At 37.8% G+C, this 19,673-nt stretch overlaps 2 protein-coding genes across 2 annotated transcripts in view; both read right to left on the reverse strand.

The window, feature by feature from the left end:
* The window catches only part of OR2T6 (olfactory receptor family 2 subfamily T member 6), a 68,468-nt gene that overhangs the window by 25,381 nt on the left and 23,414 nt on the right, over positions 1-19,673 (reverse strand). The window lies entirely within an intron of this gene.
* On the reverse strand, positions 1,100-2,182 carry OR2T4 (olfactory receptor family 2 subfamily T member 4). The gene has a single exon (XM_001142557.3). The coding sequence runs from the start codon at positions 2,165-2,167 to the stop codon at positions 1,205-1,207; it is 963 nt and encodes a 320-aa protein (XP_001142557.2). The 5' UTR covers positions 2,168-2,182; the 3' UTR covers positions 1,100-1,204.

Below are 19,673 nucleotides of genomic sequence, written 5' to 3' on the forward strand. Positions count from 1 at the left end.
GAATATTTGCCACTCCTGCTTGGTCAATTGTCTGACCTTTGCTCTTGCTGTGCCTTTTCCCTGGCATCATCACATCCCTGACAAAGTCCCTCCCCCTTCCCCAGCCATGTGTAGTTATCTGAGGGGAACAGCTAGGCACCTTTAACACTGAGCTCCTGGGGCTGCACTCAGCATCTTCTGCTTGATTGAATGTGCACAGCACAGGAAGAAGCGAGGTGCCAGAATGAGCTATACCCTTTCCACATGTGCATCAAAGCATTTCATACACTTTATAGCACCTATTAGCACACAGAATTACTAGTTCAAATTTCTTGGGGAAAGCAGTATGTAGTATTCACCTTTGAATTTTATTTAGTGAATATTTTAGATTTAATATAGCATAACAAATATTTACTGGATAAATGAACAATTGAATATTTGATACTCTACCTCTTCTTATTTGTCTAATAAATTACATACTTCAAAACTCAGCTCAGATGTCACTTTGTGCTGGAAATCTTCTCTAAAGCTTCTTTTCACCCCAGGCTAATATGTTTTCCACAGTCTCTTAACGGAATTCGGGATTCAAAACCTAGCACTTGATGAAGACTGTTAACCTCAATAACAGACCTTAATCTTTCAGGAACCAACCATGTGGGCCAAGACAGCCTCCAATAAGGGTGGACAAATGGCTGGATTGTCTCAGCAGTGAATAACTACATTGCAATCAGCAAGTTTTCTAAGATATTATATCATGTGTACTGCTCAAAAAAGGTGGGAGGGAGGGGACATATTTTAATTATTTATTTAAAATTAATTTCAATTATACAGAAAATTAGCATAAATAAAAGTAGTACAAAGAACATCTATATGAACCCTTTTTCTTCCTCATTTCTCCCTCTCTCTCAATTTTATGCCTTATAACCTTTATCCTCTAAGTAGTATCATTATGTATTCCCAGAATATGAAAATCTCCTATAGAATTAGAAAGTAGTTATGAACTTCAGTAACTGTAACATCAATATAATATGACTGAATAATGCATTTTGAAGTGAGACGGAGTATAAATTGAAAAGCTTTCTAGTACAGGAAAGCGATTTCTAAAAGAGGTGTGAAAATGAGATCAAACACCATGGCAGTCTTGGAGTCTGGGAAATAACACTGGTATAACATTCTCATATGTGAAGTGCAGAGAGAAGGAAAAGTAAATTACTCTCAAAATGGTCTACTCCATAGCTTTTTGAAAGGCAGGTCCCACTGTTAACATTTTCTTCAGAGCCCCCATGACATCCTTATTCCTAAGACTATAGATTAAAGGGTTCAGCACTGGAGTGAGGATGGTATAGAAGACAAATACCATCATGTCCTTCTCAGGGGTGTGGTAGGAGCTGGGGAGCATGTAGGTGTACATGGCAGCCCCATAGAAGAGGATGACCACAGTCAGGTGGGAGGAGCAGGTGGCAAAGGCCTTTTTCCGGCCCTCTGCTGAGTTCATCCTGTGGATAGTGAGGAGGATGAGTAAATAGGAGCTTGAAATGATCACCACAGGGATGAGGAGCATGAGGACACAGCAGAAGTACATGAAAATCTCATAGAGTGAGATGTCTGAGCAGGAGAGATTCAATACAGCAGGAACTTCACAGAAGAAATGATGAATCTCCCGGGATCCACAGAAGGGGAAGGTCATGGTGATGGGAGTGAATGTGAAGCCATCCACTGAGCCCAGGAACCAGCAGCCTGATGACAGGAAGAGACACACCCTATGGTGCATGAGGACAGGGTAACGGAGAGGATGGCAGATGGCCACGTAGCGGTCATAGGCCATGGTGGCTAGAAGGAAAAATTCTGAACCTGCTAGTGTCACATAGAAGAACATCTGCATCCCACACTCAGGGGCTGAGATCTTATTCACACCCATGACCTGGTCCAGGAACATCTTGGGCACAGTGACAGAAACGTACACCATGTCCATGAGAGACAATTGACTGATGAAAAAGTACATGGGGGTGTGGAGGTGGGCGTCACAGTGTATCAGAAGGATCAGGACAGCATTTCCAGACAACGCCATCAGGAAAACCACAAAGATGACCACACTAAGTAGAGCTGGATGTTTGGATTGTCTGAAGAGTCCCAACAGGATGAAATCCGACCATCCAGTGTGGTTGGCCATCCAGGTGATATTGGCCATTGGATGTTTGGATTGTCTGAAGAGTCCCATCAGGATGAAATCCGACCATCCAGTGTGGCTGGCCATCCAGGTGATGTTGTCCATGAGGTTTCACCTAGGCCACCAAGGAAAGCTTGGGGTTAAAGTAATTTGAGCCTCTGAAACAAATTGTGTGTGTGTGTGTGTGTGTGTGTGTATTCTAACCAAAGAAAGGCCCATGGGCCTGTAGATTTGGGTGTTATAAATTATCTGCAATTCAAGAAATTTACCAGGAACTAAGAATTCACAACTGTGGATCAAAAGGGTGATTTGTACTGAAGTTGCCACAGTTCTGAGTCATGAGATTTCCTGATGAGAGTGTCTATTATAAACAAGTCCTGGAAATTGGCAGTGTCACTGCCTTATGCAGACATGAATAGTGAATTATTGAAAACAAAGGAGAATTTTGTCCCCCTGTTTTTAGAGTTGTTTAGAGAAGTCTAAAGTGAATTACATTCTCTGGTTTAAGGATCCATCTGGAATCTTAAAAACTCCCAAAAGTGTATTCCATATAGGAATGATTTAGAACGTGACTAAAATATCACTTGTGGAAAATCCATACCAAACATCTGCACCCTTCTACCCACAGTATTGGACAATGCTGTGAGGCTCTGTGGTTTCGTGGAGCAAAACCCCACACATCCCCATGAGCAAGCCAGGGTCCTCCTACACACCAGACTCCTCAGAAACCAGAGTCACATGGGGTGAGGAGCCCAGGGACCGTGGCTGGACTGCAGGGTGGACCCAGCTTCCCCTCTACCTGCTATTCCTCTGTTTACTGCACATAAAAATAGATGGTAAGAAAAGGTTTGACCTCAGGGTTGATGAAGATTAAATGCAGAAAAAGTAATGAAAGTGCTTAGAATATTACCAGTTACAAATGAATAAATACATACACTGTCAAAGAGTTAATATCTACACAAATTATTCTGCAGACTGTATTACTATAATCATTTTATGATATGAGCTTCATTACTTCAGTTTGCTGATTTTATCACTTAGTCAGACTTGTAAGAATTTGGATTTGATAATTTCTCTAGTGCCAGACAACTTGTATGTATACAGTTTACATTTATTTTATATAAATTTATAGATATGCATTTTTATATATGTGCAGATTTACAAATATAAGAATACATTGTATATGCATATTTACAAATAGAAATGCATATATTAATGTAAGGTATGTCTCTTATTTTCATGTTGAGCAGAGATTTATGCAGAATCCACCTTCTTTGTGACAAGTGCATGCTTCTCCAAGCTCAACTCCTTAATGCTCCTGTCATTCGCATTAAATCTCAGGGGGGCATAACTGGGATTTAGAAACTCCCTGCTATTTACCAGGCAAGGCTTTTGGTGTTTTTGCAAATATCTGCTTTATTGCCTGCTACAGTGAATTTTTTCATGGAAACTGTGAGGCAGAAAAGAAAATAAAACACTAAGATGTCTCTCACTTCAATTAAATTCCTTCCTCTATCTTGCTACTCACAGCCTGACTCTGTGTTAGCTAGTGCAGGAATCAAAGACAAATTATATTTGATTAAGCTTGAGGAGGTCACAGTCAGTCTATTCAGGAAAAAACATATAAACATGATTTAAAGTACAACTTCAGATTAGAATAGCTATGAGCTACATTAACAAGGCTAATAGAAGCAAAATACATTTAACCTTTCTGAAGAGAATCACTGATAACTCCTACATTTTCTCTTAAGAAGATTAAAACTTTGCAACTTTTCAATTTCTGACATGTTGTTAAATTTTAGTATTTATCAATAGGAAGAAAATATAGGGTCCTTTTTCTGGGAAGACTTTAGCAGTGGTTATCATACAGTCATATTTCAGGAAGAATTTCCAAGTTTCAAATACATTTTGAATTCTTTTAATAATTCTAATTAGACTTATTAATATTTTCAAGTTTTTGAGAATAATAATTAGATGCGGAGACTGGGCAGCTGTTTGCTAAGTGAATGGAGGGAGACCAAGAGGGCAGTGCGGGAGGGGAGGTGGATGCTGCGCAAATCTCTGCTGCACTTTTGTAAATGGGAGTCCCTGTCATTAAGCCATGCTGAACCTGGGACACCAGATCAGTGAGGGAAAACTGTGACTGCAGCATGCAGCACAACTGGACTTTTTCTTTCTTTTATTTTTCTTGATCACATTGCTTGAGTTTCCAAACAGCACAATGCATGTTTAACCCAGGGAATAATTAATAGTGGTGGTAGGGCAATATTGAGCATTTATGTGAAGCTTACAGTATCCTAGGAATTGTTCTAAATGCCAGTTTACCACTTTTAATTTTCCTCAAGAACCTATGAGGTATATAATCTAATTTCACCATTTACAGATTTAAAAGTTCAAGTTCTGGGGTATCTATCTAACATCACACAGCTAACCCCATGGAGTAAGTACATTGGTGCAGGTGCGGGACCCAGAGCATGTCACTTACCTCAGTTCTCTTGGGGACACAGTCCTGCTTCCGTAGACTAAAATTTGGGTTTTAGATAACTCACTATTGGTTTCACCAGGGAAACATAAATATGATTGAAACATTTGTTGCTAGTGTTTTCTAACTCTAAGACCTAATTTCCATTCAAAGAAAAATTAGTTGTTTTTCCTCTGCAAAATTTTCATCCCACTAAAACAAACGTATCATTCAATAACAGAGGAAGAATATATATGATTTTGTCCATAAATAATTTGGAAATGAAAAACCCGTTTACTAATATGTTGCAGTAAATAAGTATTATATAAAATGAGACTCAAAGGAAAAATAAAACAGATTGGCTTTTCTCCATAAAAATAGATGATAGAGGAAAATGAGGAAATACAGTCAAGAACTAACAGAAATGTTTCAAAAGCAGAACAAATCAAGAACCGTGACCACCTTTTGTTCCTGCAATACTGTCTACCTATCTGGTGGAACTCACCATCAGATGATGTCTTGACCCTCATTTGGAGGGGCTCATGGTGTGTGGCTGGCTTAACTGTGCAAAGAAAAACAAAAGTGACATCATCCCTGGCTTCACTGTGTCCATTAGGGGCGTAGATAAAAGTTTTCTGTTAATAAGTCCTCTCTGGGGTTTTGAAGAAGAATGCAAATAAAGGAGCTAAAGAAGCTAATAGGTATCTCTGTTGCCTTTTTCTGATTTTCCTCTCATTTTTTTTTAAGCGACAGAATCTTACTATGTTGCCCAGGCTGGAGTGCAGTAGATTTTTACAGGTGAGATCACAGTGCACGAAGGCCTCGACCTCCTGGCCTCAAGTGAACCCCCTCCACATCACTCTCCTGAATAGCTGGTACTACAGACACACACCACTGTGCCCAGCTGTTTTGTTGTTGTTATTTAATCTTCTTTTATTGTTAAACTGAAAATCTCAACAAATATTAACAATAATGTCAAAGTTAGCCATTACTAATGAATTTTTACCTATGATATATGAGTTAGTTATATATGGCCTTTTGTGTTTTACACAATATTTTCATGTGTATGTGCCTCCTCCTTTAAACTTTAGGAAATTTTTATAAAATATTGCTATTTGTGTTCCAATCTTTCACAAATATAGGCTTTGAAACTCAGAGTTCAGTTGATGTGTCAAAGAGAGTATCGCTGATCAGTAATGAACTCCATACTAAAATTGAGGTTGTCTTTTTCACATCTTCATTGCTATCACTCTTCATTAGCTTGTTATGTTCTTTCTTCTGTTATTCACCTGCAAGCTGTGTTACTTTAGTGATGCATTTAATTTTAAAGTTTGTTTTTATTTTAAATATTGATATGACTAAAAAATCTAAAATCACAGTCTAGTACAAATAAAATTTAAAAATCAACCGTAATGTAATAGTTCAGATAGAAACAAAACTTTAAAATTCATGTCTTGACTTCATACTATGAATATTTATGAAGTGTACACCATGTAACAGACAGTTGGAATAAAATAGGTAACCAGGTGGAAGCAACTCCACCCTCTTGGATCTTGCAGACAAGTATTTCTGAACCGTTTTCTGTGCGTGTGTTCTAGAATGATGTTGATCGTGTTACCATGTCATGGAGGTCTTTTCATGAAAAAGTTTGTCCAGATGGTGTCTGTCTTCTGTTTGTTGGGCCCACGCTTTAGGGCTGGTGCCTCCACTGACTTCTAGGGCTTCAGCCTGCAGAGAGCTTGTCCTGACTCCTGTGCTACCTGGTTTCCTGTAAGGCTATGAGAGGGCAGGCCCTGGTGGAACACTGGAGAGCAGGAGAAAGAAGGAAACTGTGTCTTATTTCCTGCTTCTGGTGATGATCTGTGGCGGCAGCAGCAGCAACTGCAGGCAGCAGGGGTCCTGAGGGAGTTGTGGGCTTACAGTCAGTTTCAGCTGCATTTGTGGGGATGCAGGCATCCAAGTTGCCGCATATCAGCATGGGAAAGTCACACAAGCAGCCCTGGGTGTGCAGTCTCCATCAGCTCAGCACTGAGGAGCATATGAGGCGCCACTGGTGACAACTCCTGGTCCGTGAGTGATAACACTCGGCTCCTTGCTGCATCAGCCTTCCCTCCAGCCCTTTGTGCCACCCTGTAACCACTTTTGTACATTAAATCTATTCTATTTAAAATGGGTTAAGTGTATATATGTGACTAGACATTGATATCCTATCAAATTAATTATACCACAATTAAAATCCAAATAGTGGTTATTTAGGTTGTGTTCAAATTTCTAAGTGATAAATTGTTTGACATTTTTAATAGATTATGTACAAAGGATTCTCTTTTTATTGTATATATTTAAGGTATGCAACATATTTTTATATACATAGTGAAATTATTGCTATTACTACAGTCAAGAAAATAAGCATGTCCATCTTTACTTTGTGTGTATGTGTGTGTGTGTGTGTGTCTACATGTGCTAAGAGCACCTGAAACCTACTCTCTTGGCTACTTCCCAGTGTACAATACAATATTATTAGCTATAGTCATCATGCTATACATTAGATCTCTAGACTTATTTATCCTACACAACTGCAACTTTTAACTCTTTGACCAACATTTCCGTATACTCTCCCCCGCCACCTTTCCCAGATAGCATTCTCTAAGTGTGTTTTTTCCTAAAGTGATTTGCAAGAAGATACAAAGTTTTCAAATTTCTTAATATCCATCAACTAAATTCCCTGTCCAAAAATGTTTTCAACTTGTGTTACAGCATCACAGCAATAAACTTTACATGTACCAGGACTGAATTCTATGCACTTTTCCATCTTAGTCAATTTGATAGGTACATCATTGTTCAATTTGCCTTTTTGATTACTAATGTTTACATGACTTTTGATGTGTTTAACTGTTGCTTTGTGAAATATCTGTCAAATCCTGTGCACATTTTTTCTATTTCCACATGTGTATGTGCATATATATTTATATTTCATGTGTATATATTAATAATTTTTTCTATTTTATTAAATTTTATTGTATTTTAAGTCCTGGGATATACGTGCAGGATGTGCGGGTTCGTTGCATAGGCAAAAGTGTGCCATGGTGGTTTGCTGCACCTATCAACCCATCACCTAGGTATCAAGTCATTGATATATACTCATATATTAGCTATTTATATATGATTTAGCTAGTATATATAATATACTCATATATTAGCTATTTATCCTGATGCTCTTGCTCCCCCCAACCCCCTGAGGTGCCCCAGTGTGTGTTGTTCCCCTCCCTGTATGCATGTGTTCTCATTGTTCAGCTCCCACTTATAAGTGAGAATATGCAGTGTTTGGTTTTCTGTTCCTGCAATAGTTTGCTGAGGATAATGGCTTCCAGCTCCACCCATGTCTTTGCAAAGGACATGATCTCATTCCATTTTATGGCTGCATAGTAATCCATGTTGTATATGTACCATGTTTTCTTTATCCAATCTATCTTTGATGAACATTTGTGTTGATTCCATGTCTTTGCTATTGTGAGTAGTGTCGGAATGAACATACACATGCATGTATCTTTATAATGGAGTGATTTATATTCCTTTGGGTATCTACTCAGTAATAGGATTGGTGGGTCAAATGGTACTTCTGGTTCTAGGTCTTTGAGAAATCACCACATTTTTCTCCACAATAGTTGAACTAATTTACATTCCCACCAACAGTGTAAAAGTGTTCCTATTTCCCCACAGCCTCACCATCATCTGTTTTTTCTTTACTTTTTAATAATCACCATTCTGACTGGCATGAGATAGTATCTCATTGTGGTTTTGATTTGCATTTCTCTAATGATCAGCGATGTTTAGCTTTTTTTCATGTTTGTTGGCCACATAAAAGTCTTCTTTTGAAAAGTGTCTTTTCATGTTCTTTGCCCACTTTTTAATGGGATCCTTTGTTCTTTTTCTTGTAAATTTGTTTAAGTTCCTTCTAGATTCTGGATATTAGACATTTGTCAGATGAATAGATTGCAAAAATTTTCTCCCATTCTGTAGGTTGTCTGTTCATAATGATGATAGTTTCTTTTGCTGTGCAGCTCTTTAGTTTAATTAGATCTCATTTTTCACTTTTTGGTTTTGTTGCAATTGCTTTTGCTGTTTTTGTCATAAAATCTTTTCCTGTGCCTATGTCCTGAATGATATTGCTTAGATTTTCTTTTAAGGTGTCTATAGTTTTGGGTTTTACATTTAAGTCTTTAATCCATGTGAGTTAATTTTTGCATAAGGTGTAAGGAAGGTGTCCAGTTTCAATTTTCTGCATATGGCTAGCCAGTTTTCCCATCACCATTTATAAAATAGGAAATCCTTTTTCTATTGCTTGTTTTTGTTGGGTTTGTTGAAGATCAGATGGTTGTAGATGTGTGGTCTTATTTTTGAGATCTCTATTCTGTTCCATTGGTCTCTGTGACTGTTTTTGTACCAGTACCATGCTGTTTTGGTTACTGTAGCCATGTTGTATAGTTTCAAGTCAGGTAGTGCGATGCCTCAAACTTTGATCCTTTTGCTTAGGATTGTCTTGGCTATACCGGTCCTTTATTTGGTTCCATGTGAATTTTAAAATAGTTTTTTGTAATTCTATGAAGAACGTCAATGGCAGTTTAATGGGAATAGCATTGAATCTATAAATTACTTTGGGCAGTATGGCCATTTTCACAATATTGGTTCTTCCTATCCATGAGCATAAAATATTTTTCCATTTGTTTGTGTCCTCTCTTATTTCCTTTAGCAGTGGTTTGTGCTTCTCCTTGAAGAGATCCTTCACATCCCTTCTTAGCTGTATTCCTAGGTAGTTTATTCTTTTTGTAGCAATTGTGAATGGGAGTTCATTCATGACTTGGCTCTCTTCTTTTTTTTTTTTTTTTTTTTGTTGAGATGGAGTCTCGCTCTGTTGCCCAGGCTGGAGTGCAGTGGTGCAATCTTGGCTCACTGCAAGCTCTGCCTCCTGGGTTCACGCTATTCTCCCTGTCTCAGCCTCCTGAGTAGCTGGGACTACAGGGGCTCTCTTCTTATCTATTGTTGGTGTACAGGAATGCTTGTGACTTTTGCACATTGATTTTGTATCCTGAGACTTTGCTGAAGTTGCTTATCAGCTTAAGGAGCTTTTGAGATATGATGATGGGGTTTTCTAGATATAGGATTATGCCATCTGCAACAGAGACAATTTGACTTCCTCTCTTCCTATTTGAATACCCTTTATTTCTTCCTCTTGCCTGACTGCACTGGCCAGAACTTCTTATACTATGTTGAATAGGAGTGGTGAGAGAGGGCATATTTTTCTTGTGCTGGTTTTCAAGGGGAATGCTTCCAGCTTTTTGTACATTTAGTATGATATTGGCTGTGAATTGTCACAAATGTCACAAATAGCTCTTATTGAAATATGTTCCATCAATACCTAGTTCACTGAGAGTTTTTAACATGAAAGGATGTGGAATTTTATTAAAGGTTTTTTTTCCTACATCTATTGAGATAATCATGTAGTTTTTGTCTTTAGTATTGTTTATGTGATGAATTACACTTATTGATTTGCCTGCGTTGAACCAGACTTGCATCCCAGGGATGAACCCGACTTGATTGTGGTGGATAAGCTTTTTACTGTGTTGCTAAATTCAGTTTGTTAATATTTTATTGAGGATTTTTGCATTGATGTTCATCAGGGATATTGGCCTGAGGTTTTTGTTGTTGTTCTTGTATGTCTGCCAGGTTTTGGTATCAGGATGATGCTGGCCTCATAAAATGAGTTAGGGAGAAGTGTCTCCTTTTCAATTGTTTGGAATAGTCTCAGAATAAACGGTGCCAGCTCCTCTTTGTGCATCTGGTAGAATTCAGCTGTAAATATATCTGGTCCTGGACTTTTTTTGGTTGGTAGGCTATTACTGCCTCAATTTCAGAACTTGTTATTGATCTATTCAGGGATTCAACTTCTTCCTGGTTTAGTCCTGGAAGAGTGCTTGTGTCTAGGAATTTATACATTTTTTTCTAGATATTCTAGTTTATTTGCATAGAGGTATTCTCTGATGATTGTTTTTATTTCTGTGTGGTCAGTGGTAATAACCCCTTATTGTTTTTTTATTGTGCCTATTTGATTCTTCTCTCTTTTCATCTTTATTAGTCTAGTTAGTGGTCTCTCTATTTTATTAAGTTTTTCAAAAAATAAGCCTCTGGATTCATTGAATTGTTGAAGGTTTTTCATGTCTCTATCTCCTTCAGTTCCACTCTGATCTTGGTTATTTATTGTCTTCTGGAAGATTTTCAGCTTGTTTGCTCTTGGTTCCCTAGTTCTTCAATTGGGATGTTAAGGTGTTGATTTGAGATCTTTCTAGCTTCTTGATGTGGGCATTTAGTGCCATAAAATTTCTTTCTTTCTTTTTTTTTTTTTTTGAGATGGAGTCTCACTCTGTTGCCCAGACTGGAGTGCAGTGGCGTGATCTCAGCTCACTGCAAGCTCAGCCTCAAGGGTTCATGTCATTCTCTTGCCTCAGCCTCCCGAGTAGCTGGGACTACAGGCACCTGCCACCATGCCCAGCTAATTTTTTGTATTTTTAGTAGGGATGGGGTTTCACCGTGTTAGTCAGGATGGTCTTGATCTCCTGACCTCGTGATCCACCCGCCTCAGCCTCCTAAAGTGCTGGGATTACAGGCGTAAGCCACGATGCCCGGCCAAAATTTATTTCTTAATACTGCTTCAGCTGTGTCCCAGAGATTCTGGTACATTGTCTCTTTGTTCTCATGGGTTTCAAAGAACTTCCTGATTTCTGCCTTAATTTTATTATTTACCCAGGAGTCATTCAGGAACAGGTTGCTCAAGTTCCATGCAGTTGTGTGGTTTTGAGTAAGTTTCTTAATCTTTAGGTCTAATTTGATTACACTGGGATCTGAAAGGCTATTTGTTATTATTTCAGTACTTTTGCATTGGCTGAGGAGTGTTTTAATTCCAATTATGTGATCAATTTTAGAGCAAGTTCCATGTGGCATCGAGAATAATGTATATTCTGTTGTTTTGGGGTGGAGAGTCCTGTAAATATGTATCAGATCTACTTGATCAAGGGCCGAGTTCAAGTCCTGAATATTCTTTTAAATTTTCTATGTTCATGATCTGTCTAATATTGACAGTGGGGTGTTAAAGTCTCCCACTATTATTGTATAAGAGTCTAAGTCTCTTTGTAGGTCTCCAAGAACTTGTTTTATGAATCTGGGTGCTCCTGTATTGGGTTCATATATATTTATGATATTTAGCCCTTCTTGTTGAATTAATCCCTTTACCATTATGTGAGGCCCTTCTTTGTCCTTTCTGATATTTTTGTTTAAAATCTGTTTTGTCAGAAACTAGGATTGCAACCCCTGCTTTTTCTGCTTTTACTTGCTTAGCAAATTTTCCTCCATCCCTTTATTTTAAGCCTATGTGTGTCTTTGCACACGAGATGGGTCTTTTGAATACAGCACACCAATGGGTCTTGACTCCATTCAGCTTGCCATTCTGTGTCTTTTAATTGGGGCATTTAGTCCATTTACATTTAGGGTTAATATTGTGTGAATTTGATCCTGTCATCATGATGTTAGCTTGTCATTTTGCAGGCTTGTTGATGTAGTTGCTTCATAGTGCCATTGGTCTTTCTACTTCAGTGTGTTATTGCAGTGGCTGCTAACGGTTTTTCCTTTCCATATTTAGTGCTTTCTTCAGGAGCTCTTGCAATGCAGGCCTAGTTGGTGACAAATTCCCTCAGCATTTGCTTGTCTGAAAAGGATTTTATTTCTCCTTCACTTATGAAGCTTAGTTTGACCAGATATGAAATTCCAGGTTGGAAATTCTTTCCTTTAAGAATGTTGAATACTGACCCTCAATCTCTTCTGGGTTGTAGGGTTTCCACCGAGAGGTCTGCTGTTGTTCCGATGGGCTTCCCTTTATAGGTGATCTGTACTTTCTCTCCAGCTGCCCTTAACACTTTCTCCCTCATTCCAAACTTAAAGAATCTGATGATTATGTTCCTGGGGTTGATCTTCTCATGGAGTATCTTACTGAGGTCCTCTGAATTTCCTGAATTTGAATGTTGGCCTGTCTTGTTAGGTTGGGGAAGTTCCCCTGGATGATATCCTGAAGTATGTTTTCCAACTTGGTTTCATTCTCCCTGTCTCTTTCAGGTACACCAATCAGTCAAAAGCTCAGTCTTTTTACATAATCACATAATTCTTTGAGGTTTTGTTCATTCCTTTCCTCCAATCTGTCATTAATGGGCATGTAGGTTGATTCCATGTCTTTGCTATTGTGAATCATGCTGCAATGAACATTCATGTGCACGAATCTTGAGGTGTCTTGGGATCCAAGGCCCTGGTGGCCTGGGCTCATAAGGGGGATCTCCTGAACCATGGGTTGCACAAATCCATGGAAAAATCTGATTTCCCAGGCAGGGTAGCATGATCACTCACCGCCTCCCTTGGTTAGGGGTGGGAGCTCCCCTTGTCCCATGTGTTTCCCAGGTGGGCCGTCACACCACCATACTTTTCCTTGCTCTCCATGAGTCATAACAACTCCCTAGTCAGGCCCAATGACAGAACCTGGATACCTCGGTTGCCAGTGCAGGATTCACTCACCATTTCACTTCTTCTGTGTGGGAGATTCTGCCCACAGCTGTTTCTAGTCAGCCATCTTGGCTGTATGTTAAGATTAGTTATCATTTTCACATAGTGTATACTACAGTTGTTTTTTTTTTCAGTTTTGGTTTTGAGAAATTGTGTGCCATCAGAATCTTTAAAATGTTTTGTTTAATACATTAGTGCTAATGATTCAGTTTAGTGCTTTTGGGACTAGAAAGTCCTCACATATTTTGGAATCATTTATCTTTATATTTTTCAGTAAATGAGCTTAAGGATGTTTTTTGGTACATTTAACTTTTAATACAATAGTAATTTGGGATGTGATATTCAGTGGACTTCTAACAATATTGTTTTCAAGTAGAGCATAACTTCAAATGTTAAATGCTTCTTTCTTTTATTCATGCATTCAAAAATATTTATTCAATATTGGTTATGTGACAGCCATTATTCTATGCTTATTATGGTCAGAGACTCCACCTTTGTTCAGCTTATATTCTAGGATAACTAAAAGCAGTAAACTAATAAACACATAAGATAAAATCAGGTATCAATAACCATAGTGAATAAAAATAAAGGCAGGGTGAGGGGATAGAAAATCATGAGGGAATCTATTCTGTACTGGCTGGTTAGACGAACTTGATTTAGCAGGTGAAATTCTATCATACACATGAATGAAACAAGGAGTTAGACACTAAACATCTAGGCAGAGATTTTTTATTTAACTTCCTTTTAGGTTCGGGGGTACATGTGAAGGTTTTTACCCAGGTAAACTCATGTCATGGGGGTTTTTCGTAGAGATTATTTCATCACCGAGGTATTAAGCCCAGCACCCAATAGTTATCTTTTCTGCTCCTCTCCCTTCTCCCACCCTCCACCCCCATGGGTGTTAACTATAACTATTGTTATAGTTAACAATAATGTAGTGTACATTTCAAAATAGCTAGAAAACAAGACTTTGAATGTTCCCACCATAAAGAAATTATAAATATTTGAGGTGATGGATTTGCTAATTACCCAGATTTGATCATTACAAATGTATATTATTTTACATTATGATACATGTATAAATGTATTGAGACATCACACTCTAATATCTAGATTATGGACCAATGAAAAATTAAATAAAACTTTAAAGAAAGTAGAATATCTATCATGACCCATTCAAGTACCTTTTTCATACATGTTCCTTCTAATTTGAAATAATTTTATCTACTCATTAAATTAATTCCATAAACATTGGAAAAAAGTATCTATTATGGGTGAGGAAATATAATTATTTTCTCATCTCCTAGACAACAAATTAAGAGGGATCTTGGCCAGGCACAGTGGCTCACGCCTGTAATGCCAGCACTTTGGGAGGCTGAGGTGGACGGATCACAAGGTCAGGAGTTCGAGACCAGCCTGGCCAACATGGTCAAACCCTATCTCTACTAAAAATACAAAAATTAGCCGAGTGTAGTGGCATGTGCCTGTAATCCCAGCTACTCGGGAGGCTGAGGCAGAAGAATAATTTGAACCCAGGAGGTGGAGGTTACAATGAGATCATGCCACTGCACTCCAGCCTGGGTGACAGAGCAAGACTCTGTCTTAAAAAAAAAAAAATCCCAGTAGCTACCAAGACCATAAGACCATCTTTGTCTCAAGGATTTTTCCTTTTCTCCCCTCGGTGGCATCAGCTGCCTGCAACACTCTGATGGTGTAAGGAAAGTGGCATCCAGGAAGCTGATGGACTTCAAGGACTGGGAAAGTCAACTGGAGCGCATCCAGGAATCCTGTCTCTAGCTGTCTAAACACTTGCCATGAGAACCAAGGAAATCACGCAGAAAAGTAATACCTTTTCTTAACATGGAAAAATAATGCCGTTTCTTAACATGGAAAAGTTCTCAATGAGTTTTGTAGTCATGAATACACTCTTTATCTCTGCTAAAACTAACCTTTTCACTGAATGAGCAGAAATGATGGCTTCCCTCCAAAATAGAACAGACTGTTGGGTCTGTGCGGAATTGCCCCTTTCTTCCACCACAGTCTTGCCATGACGCATTCAAGCCACCAACCTAAGTACTTGGAGTCATTTCTATACCTGGTATGGGGCGTTTCACCCATTTCCCTCTCATGACCGTAACCCAACTCACCATAAACCTCATGAATGTATTGCTGTTGTACACGCTGCATGGGGATACAGGACTGACTTTCTCAGATATTCCTAGGTACCAAAACATAATGTTCCAGCAAATTCCTACTGCAAGTCTAGGAATTCGAGAATATCTCTAACTCCAAGTGGGCAGATTCCATTTCAGTGTCTCCTAACTGTGCCCCTCTTCAACAGAAAATGGCCAGATTTATTGCATTTCTGACTTACCATAGAAATGGAATGAAATTTGACATTGGGCAGTTATAACTGAGCAGCTTTGCTTCAAAATGCATTTTTAAACCTTTTTTTTTCCTCCAAACTCTAATATAGCCTTGATATACATTTTAAAACTCTTTATTTTTCTCCCTTTCCCACAGGCCCTCCTTTGCACCGCACTCACTTATCTATTTATGTGCTTATTTAGAAATTCTAGGGGCTAATTTTAAAACAAACCAGGCATACAGACCTATCTGTGAAATCCTCCTTCTTAGAGGGTGTCACAAACAATTAGTCCACCACGAGTGGGCCAAAGTCAAGATGACGCCAACCAAACCTCTGGATGGGTGATTACTCAAGATAACCATCAGAATAAGACACACAGACCGTGCACCCTGCAACATTTCTGCATGTTTCTCATACCAAGTTTCCCTTCTTAAACCCCCTCCCCCAACCCAAAGAGTGGAGATGGGTTTTTAGAGACTGGAGTTTGGCCATTCTCCTCAACTGCTTGCCTTTGAAAAATAAAGCTGCTTTCCTTTCACCAAACCCTGTTTCTCATGTCCTGGCCTCCAAGTGGTGAGCAGTCAAACTTGAGGCTGTTATAAGGATAATGGGGACTCCATCACCTTAAATATTTGTCTTTTCTTTATGCTAGTAAGATTCCAACTATTATCCCTCACCTATTTTGAAGTGTACAATAGATTAATGTTAACCATAGGCACCATACTGATCTATGAAGCATTAGGTCTCATTCCTTCTAGCTGTATATTAGTACCCATTAATCAATATCTCTTTACACTCCCCCTGCCCTACATTTACTGGCCTCTGGTAGCCACCAATCTACTCTCTATCTTCATGAAATCCATCTTTTTTAAGCTTCCACTTGCAAGAGAAAAAATGTGATATTTGTCTTTTTGTGCTTGTCTTATTTCACTTCACGTAATGACCTCCAGTTCCATCCATGTTTGAGTGGAGCTGGTGGTACTGGTGTGGCTAAAAGAGTGGCTGTTTGCTTTCTGAATTTATTAGCAAATTCTTCTCCCTCCTTGGGCAAGCCCCAGGGTATGGTCTGAGGCTGGGCCTGGAGGCTTGCTATCTAGGGGTCTGAGCCAGGCAGAATTTCCCACCTCTTCTAGGGGCAACCAGCTCACATTTGCAGGTGGACTATACTGCTTGCTAGTACCTCTCTGATCAAACACCACTGCTGGCAGGTACACTGAGGTTTCACTAACATCTGTGCATATATCTCTGTGGGCTCAGCCTCTCCACTTTGTTTTTTATCTCACTTCAAGTGGTCAAGCCATTCCTTTCCCCCCTAAATTCTCATTTCCATGAGGTAAGAATGGAATGAACTTTCTGGGAATTGTCTTAGAATGCTAAGGAAGGTGGATGTGTGCCTCCCCAGTTCTCCTGTTTCAATGTGGAGAATATGGGCTCTGGATAATCCTTTTTTAATTGTATTATGTATTATATTGATGTCGACTTGTAGGAATTCCTTATGTATTTTGGATATGAATTGCTTACCTGACATATGGTTTTGAAATATTTTCTTCCATACTGTAGGCTGCTTTTCATATTGTTGATTGTTTCGTTTGCTGTGCAGAAGCTTTTTAGTTTTATGTAAAACTAGTTGTTAATTTTTGTTTTTGCTGCCTGTGCTTGTGGTATCATATCAAAGAAATCTTTGCCAAGACCAGTGTCAATAATTTTCTTTAGGTTTTCTTCTAGGCACTTTATGGTTTCAAGTTGTTTGTTTTAATTGTTAATCCATTTAAGTTGATGTTGGCATATGGTATAAAATAAGAGTCCAATTTTATTGTTTTGCATGTGTATTTGTGGATATCCAGTTTTCCCAATGCCATTTAATGAAGAGAGTATTCTTTCCCCATTGTGTATTCTTGATACCCTTGTTGAAGATTAGTGGACAATGTTTATGTGTGGATTTGTTTTTCTGGGCATTCTATTGGTCTATATGTCTGTTTCTATATCAGTGCCATACTGTTTTGATTATAATAGCTTTGTAATATATTTTGAAATCAATGTGATTCCTCTGGCTTTGATATTCTTGCTCAAAATTGCTTTAGCTTTTCTGGGTCTTTTGTGTTTCCCTAAAAATTTCAGAATTTGTTTTTCTATTTTTGTGGAAAATTTCATTAGGATTTTGATAGGGATTCCCTTTAATTTATAGATTGCTTTGTAGAGTATAGACATATTATCCATATTCATTCTAGTTCATGAACATAGGATATCTTTCCACTTATTCTAGTCTTTTTTTTCATCAATGTTTAGTAGTTTCCAGTATACAACTCTTTCACTTCCTTGGTTAAATTTATTTCTAAGAGTTATATTCTTTATTATGAATATATAAAGGAGATTTTTTCTTAATTTCCTTTGCAGAAAATTAATTGTTAGTGTACACAAATTCAACTGATTTTTATAAGTTTTTATAAGTTGGCTTGGTATCCTAAAAAATATTGAATGTATTTATTAATTCTAACAGTTTTTTGGGTGAAATCTTTAGACTTGTCCAAATTTAAGGTTATGTCATCTAGTAATATAATTTTACTTATTATTTTTATTCTTATTACTTAGATGTCTTTTTTATCTTTTGCTGACTTGCTCTAGCCAGGACTTATGGAGGCAAGCCCTTTCTTCACTCTGTCAGTGTTGTTTGAAGGCTGGGGAAGGGGAATAAAATGTATTGTATAATATGGATTAAATATGTTTTAGCTGATTTTTATAAGGGGTTGGTACATATATTTTGACTGTAGATTAACATAAGTGTATAAAGGGAATTAATATGTTTAAAGAAGAAAAAAATTGGTAGCACACCTTTCAAAATAATATTTTGTTCATGTGATTATAAAATATTACATACAGTTCCAAAATAAATATTTTATATAAAAATTGCTATTGCTCTTTTTAATTCTCTTGTTGACATATGGTTAAAATATTCATGACAAAAATGACAGAGTGTAGATGAGAATCAGATCCCATTTGTATCCAGTTTCTTAAACATAAAGATATGCTTTCTAATTGTTTCTACTGTCTGTCATTTAAAGTTAATTTCTTCTTGTTTAAAATTTTAATGGTCAGAAGAAAATCCATACTCATAAATTTTCTTCAGTTTTGGATGTTGATAGAAATGATCACCCATTAATATATACCGAGTGTATATAAAATGACATGGAAGTTTAATATAACTTTTGCAGAGGATTCTTGGGTATAAGACAGAAACATTAGAAATTATTAGTCATATTACTTCTCTGAAAATAGTAGTTTTAGAATGACTTTGTATTCCTGTTACAGTTAACTTGGATTATGTTGTATTAAACTGTTTTAAGTTATAAAATACCTAAGTATCACAATACCTTGCAATAACAAAGGTGTGTTTATCACTCACACTTCATCATGGCTTATTGATGGTTCTGCTCTGAGTCCTCTTTAATCCAGGACGCAGCCACTCTGTGGGACTTAGCACCATGGATGGCAAAGAGAAAACCTTCCTGACTGTGAACCACATAATGACCCTTAAATTTTCTGCTTGGAAATGCACATGTTACTTCCATTTACTCATATTGACCAAAAAGATCAAGGCCTAGCCTTCTAGCAATGGGAGAGCATAATTCCACCATTTTAGGTGTTGAGGGGGAGGTTGCATAGGAATGAGCAAGAATATTTTAGACCATAATATCATATGCTTCACTACCAAGTAAACTATTACAAAATCTTAGAAATCCACAATAGTATTTTTAATTGGAATTTTGGAAATATTATCCATGAAATTGTCACCAGCAGAGTGGACCTATGTGAAGTGGGAGAGAGACAGGAAGGGAGGGAAACAGAGGAGGAGAAAGAGAGAGAGTGAAAGCGAGAGAGAGAGGGAGAGACAGAGAGAGAAATATTATTTGGTAGCTTTCATCCTTAAACCTTTCTCTTGTACAGGTACTATTTATTTAAATTAATCAAGAACCACATTCCCTATGATTGGTAAAAGTATCACCAGATTTATATTCATTTATGTACTTACTTGTTCATGGTGATGAGTTACCTTTTCCATGTGGTAAAGTAGAGTACACTGTATTTTGTCTGCAACCTTATTTTCT

The sequence above is a fragment of the Pan troglodytes genome, chromosome 1, assembly GCF_028858775.2.
Source record: "Pan troglodytes isolate AG18354 chromosome 1, NHGRI_mPanTro3-v2.0_pri, whole genome shotgun sequence".
Classification (NCBI taxonomy): domain Eukaryota; kingdom Metazoa; phylum Chordata; class Mammalia; order Primates; family Hominidae; genus Pan; species Pan troglodytes.

What these genes read in the sequence shown, in the direction of transcription:
- OR2T4 (XM_001142557.3), bottom strand. Translation starts at nt 2,167, where the DNA reads ATGGCCAATATCACCTGGATGGCCAACCACACTGGATGGTCGGATTTC.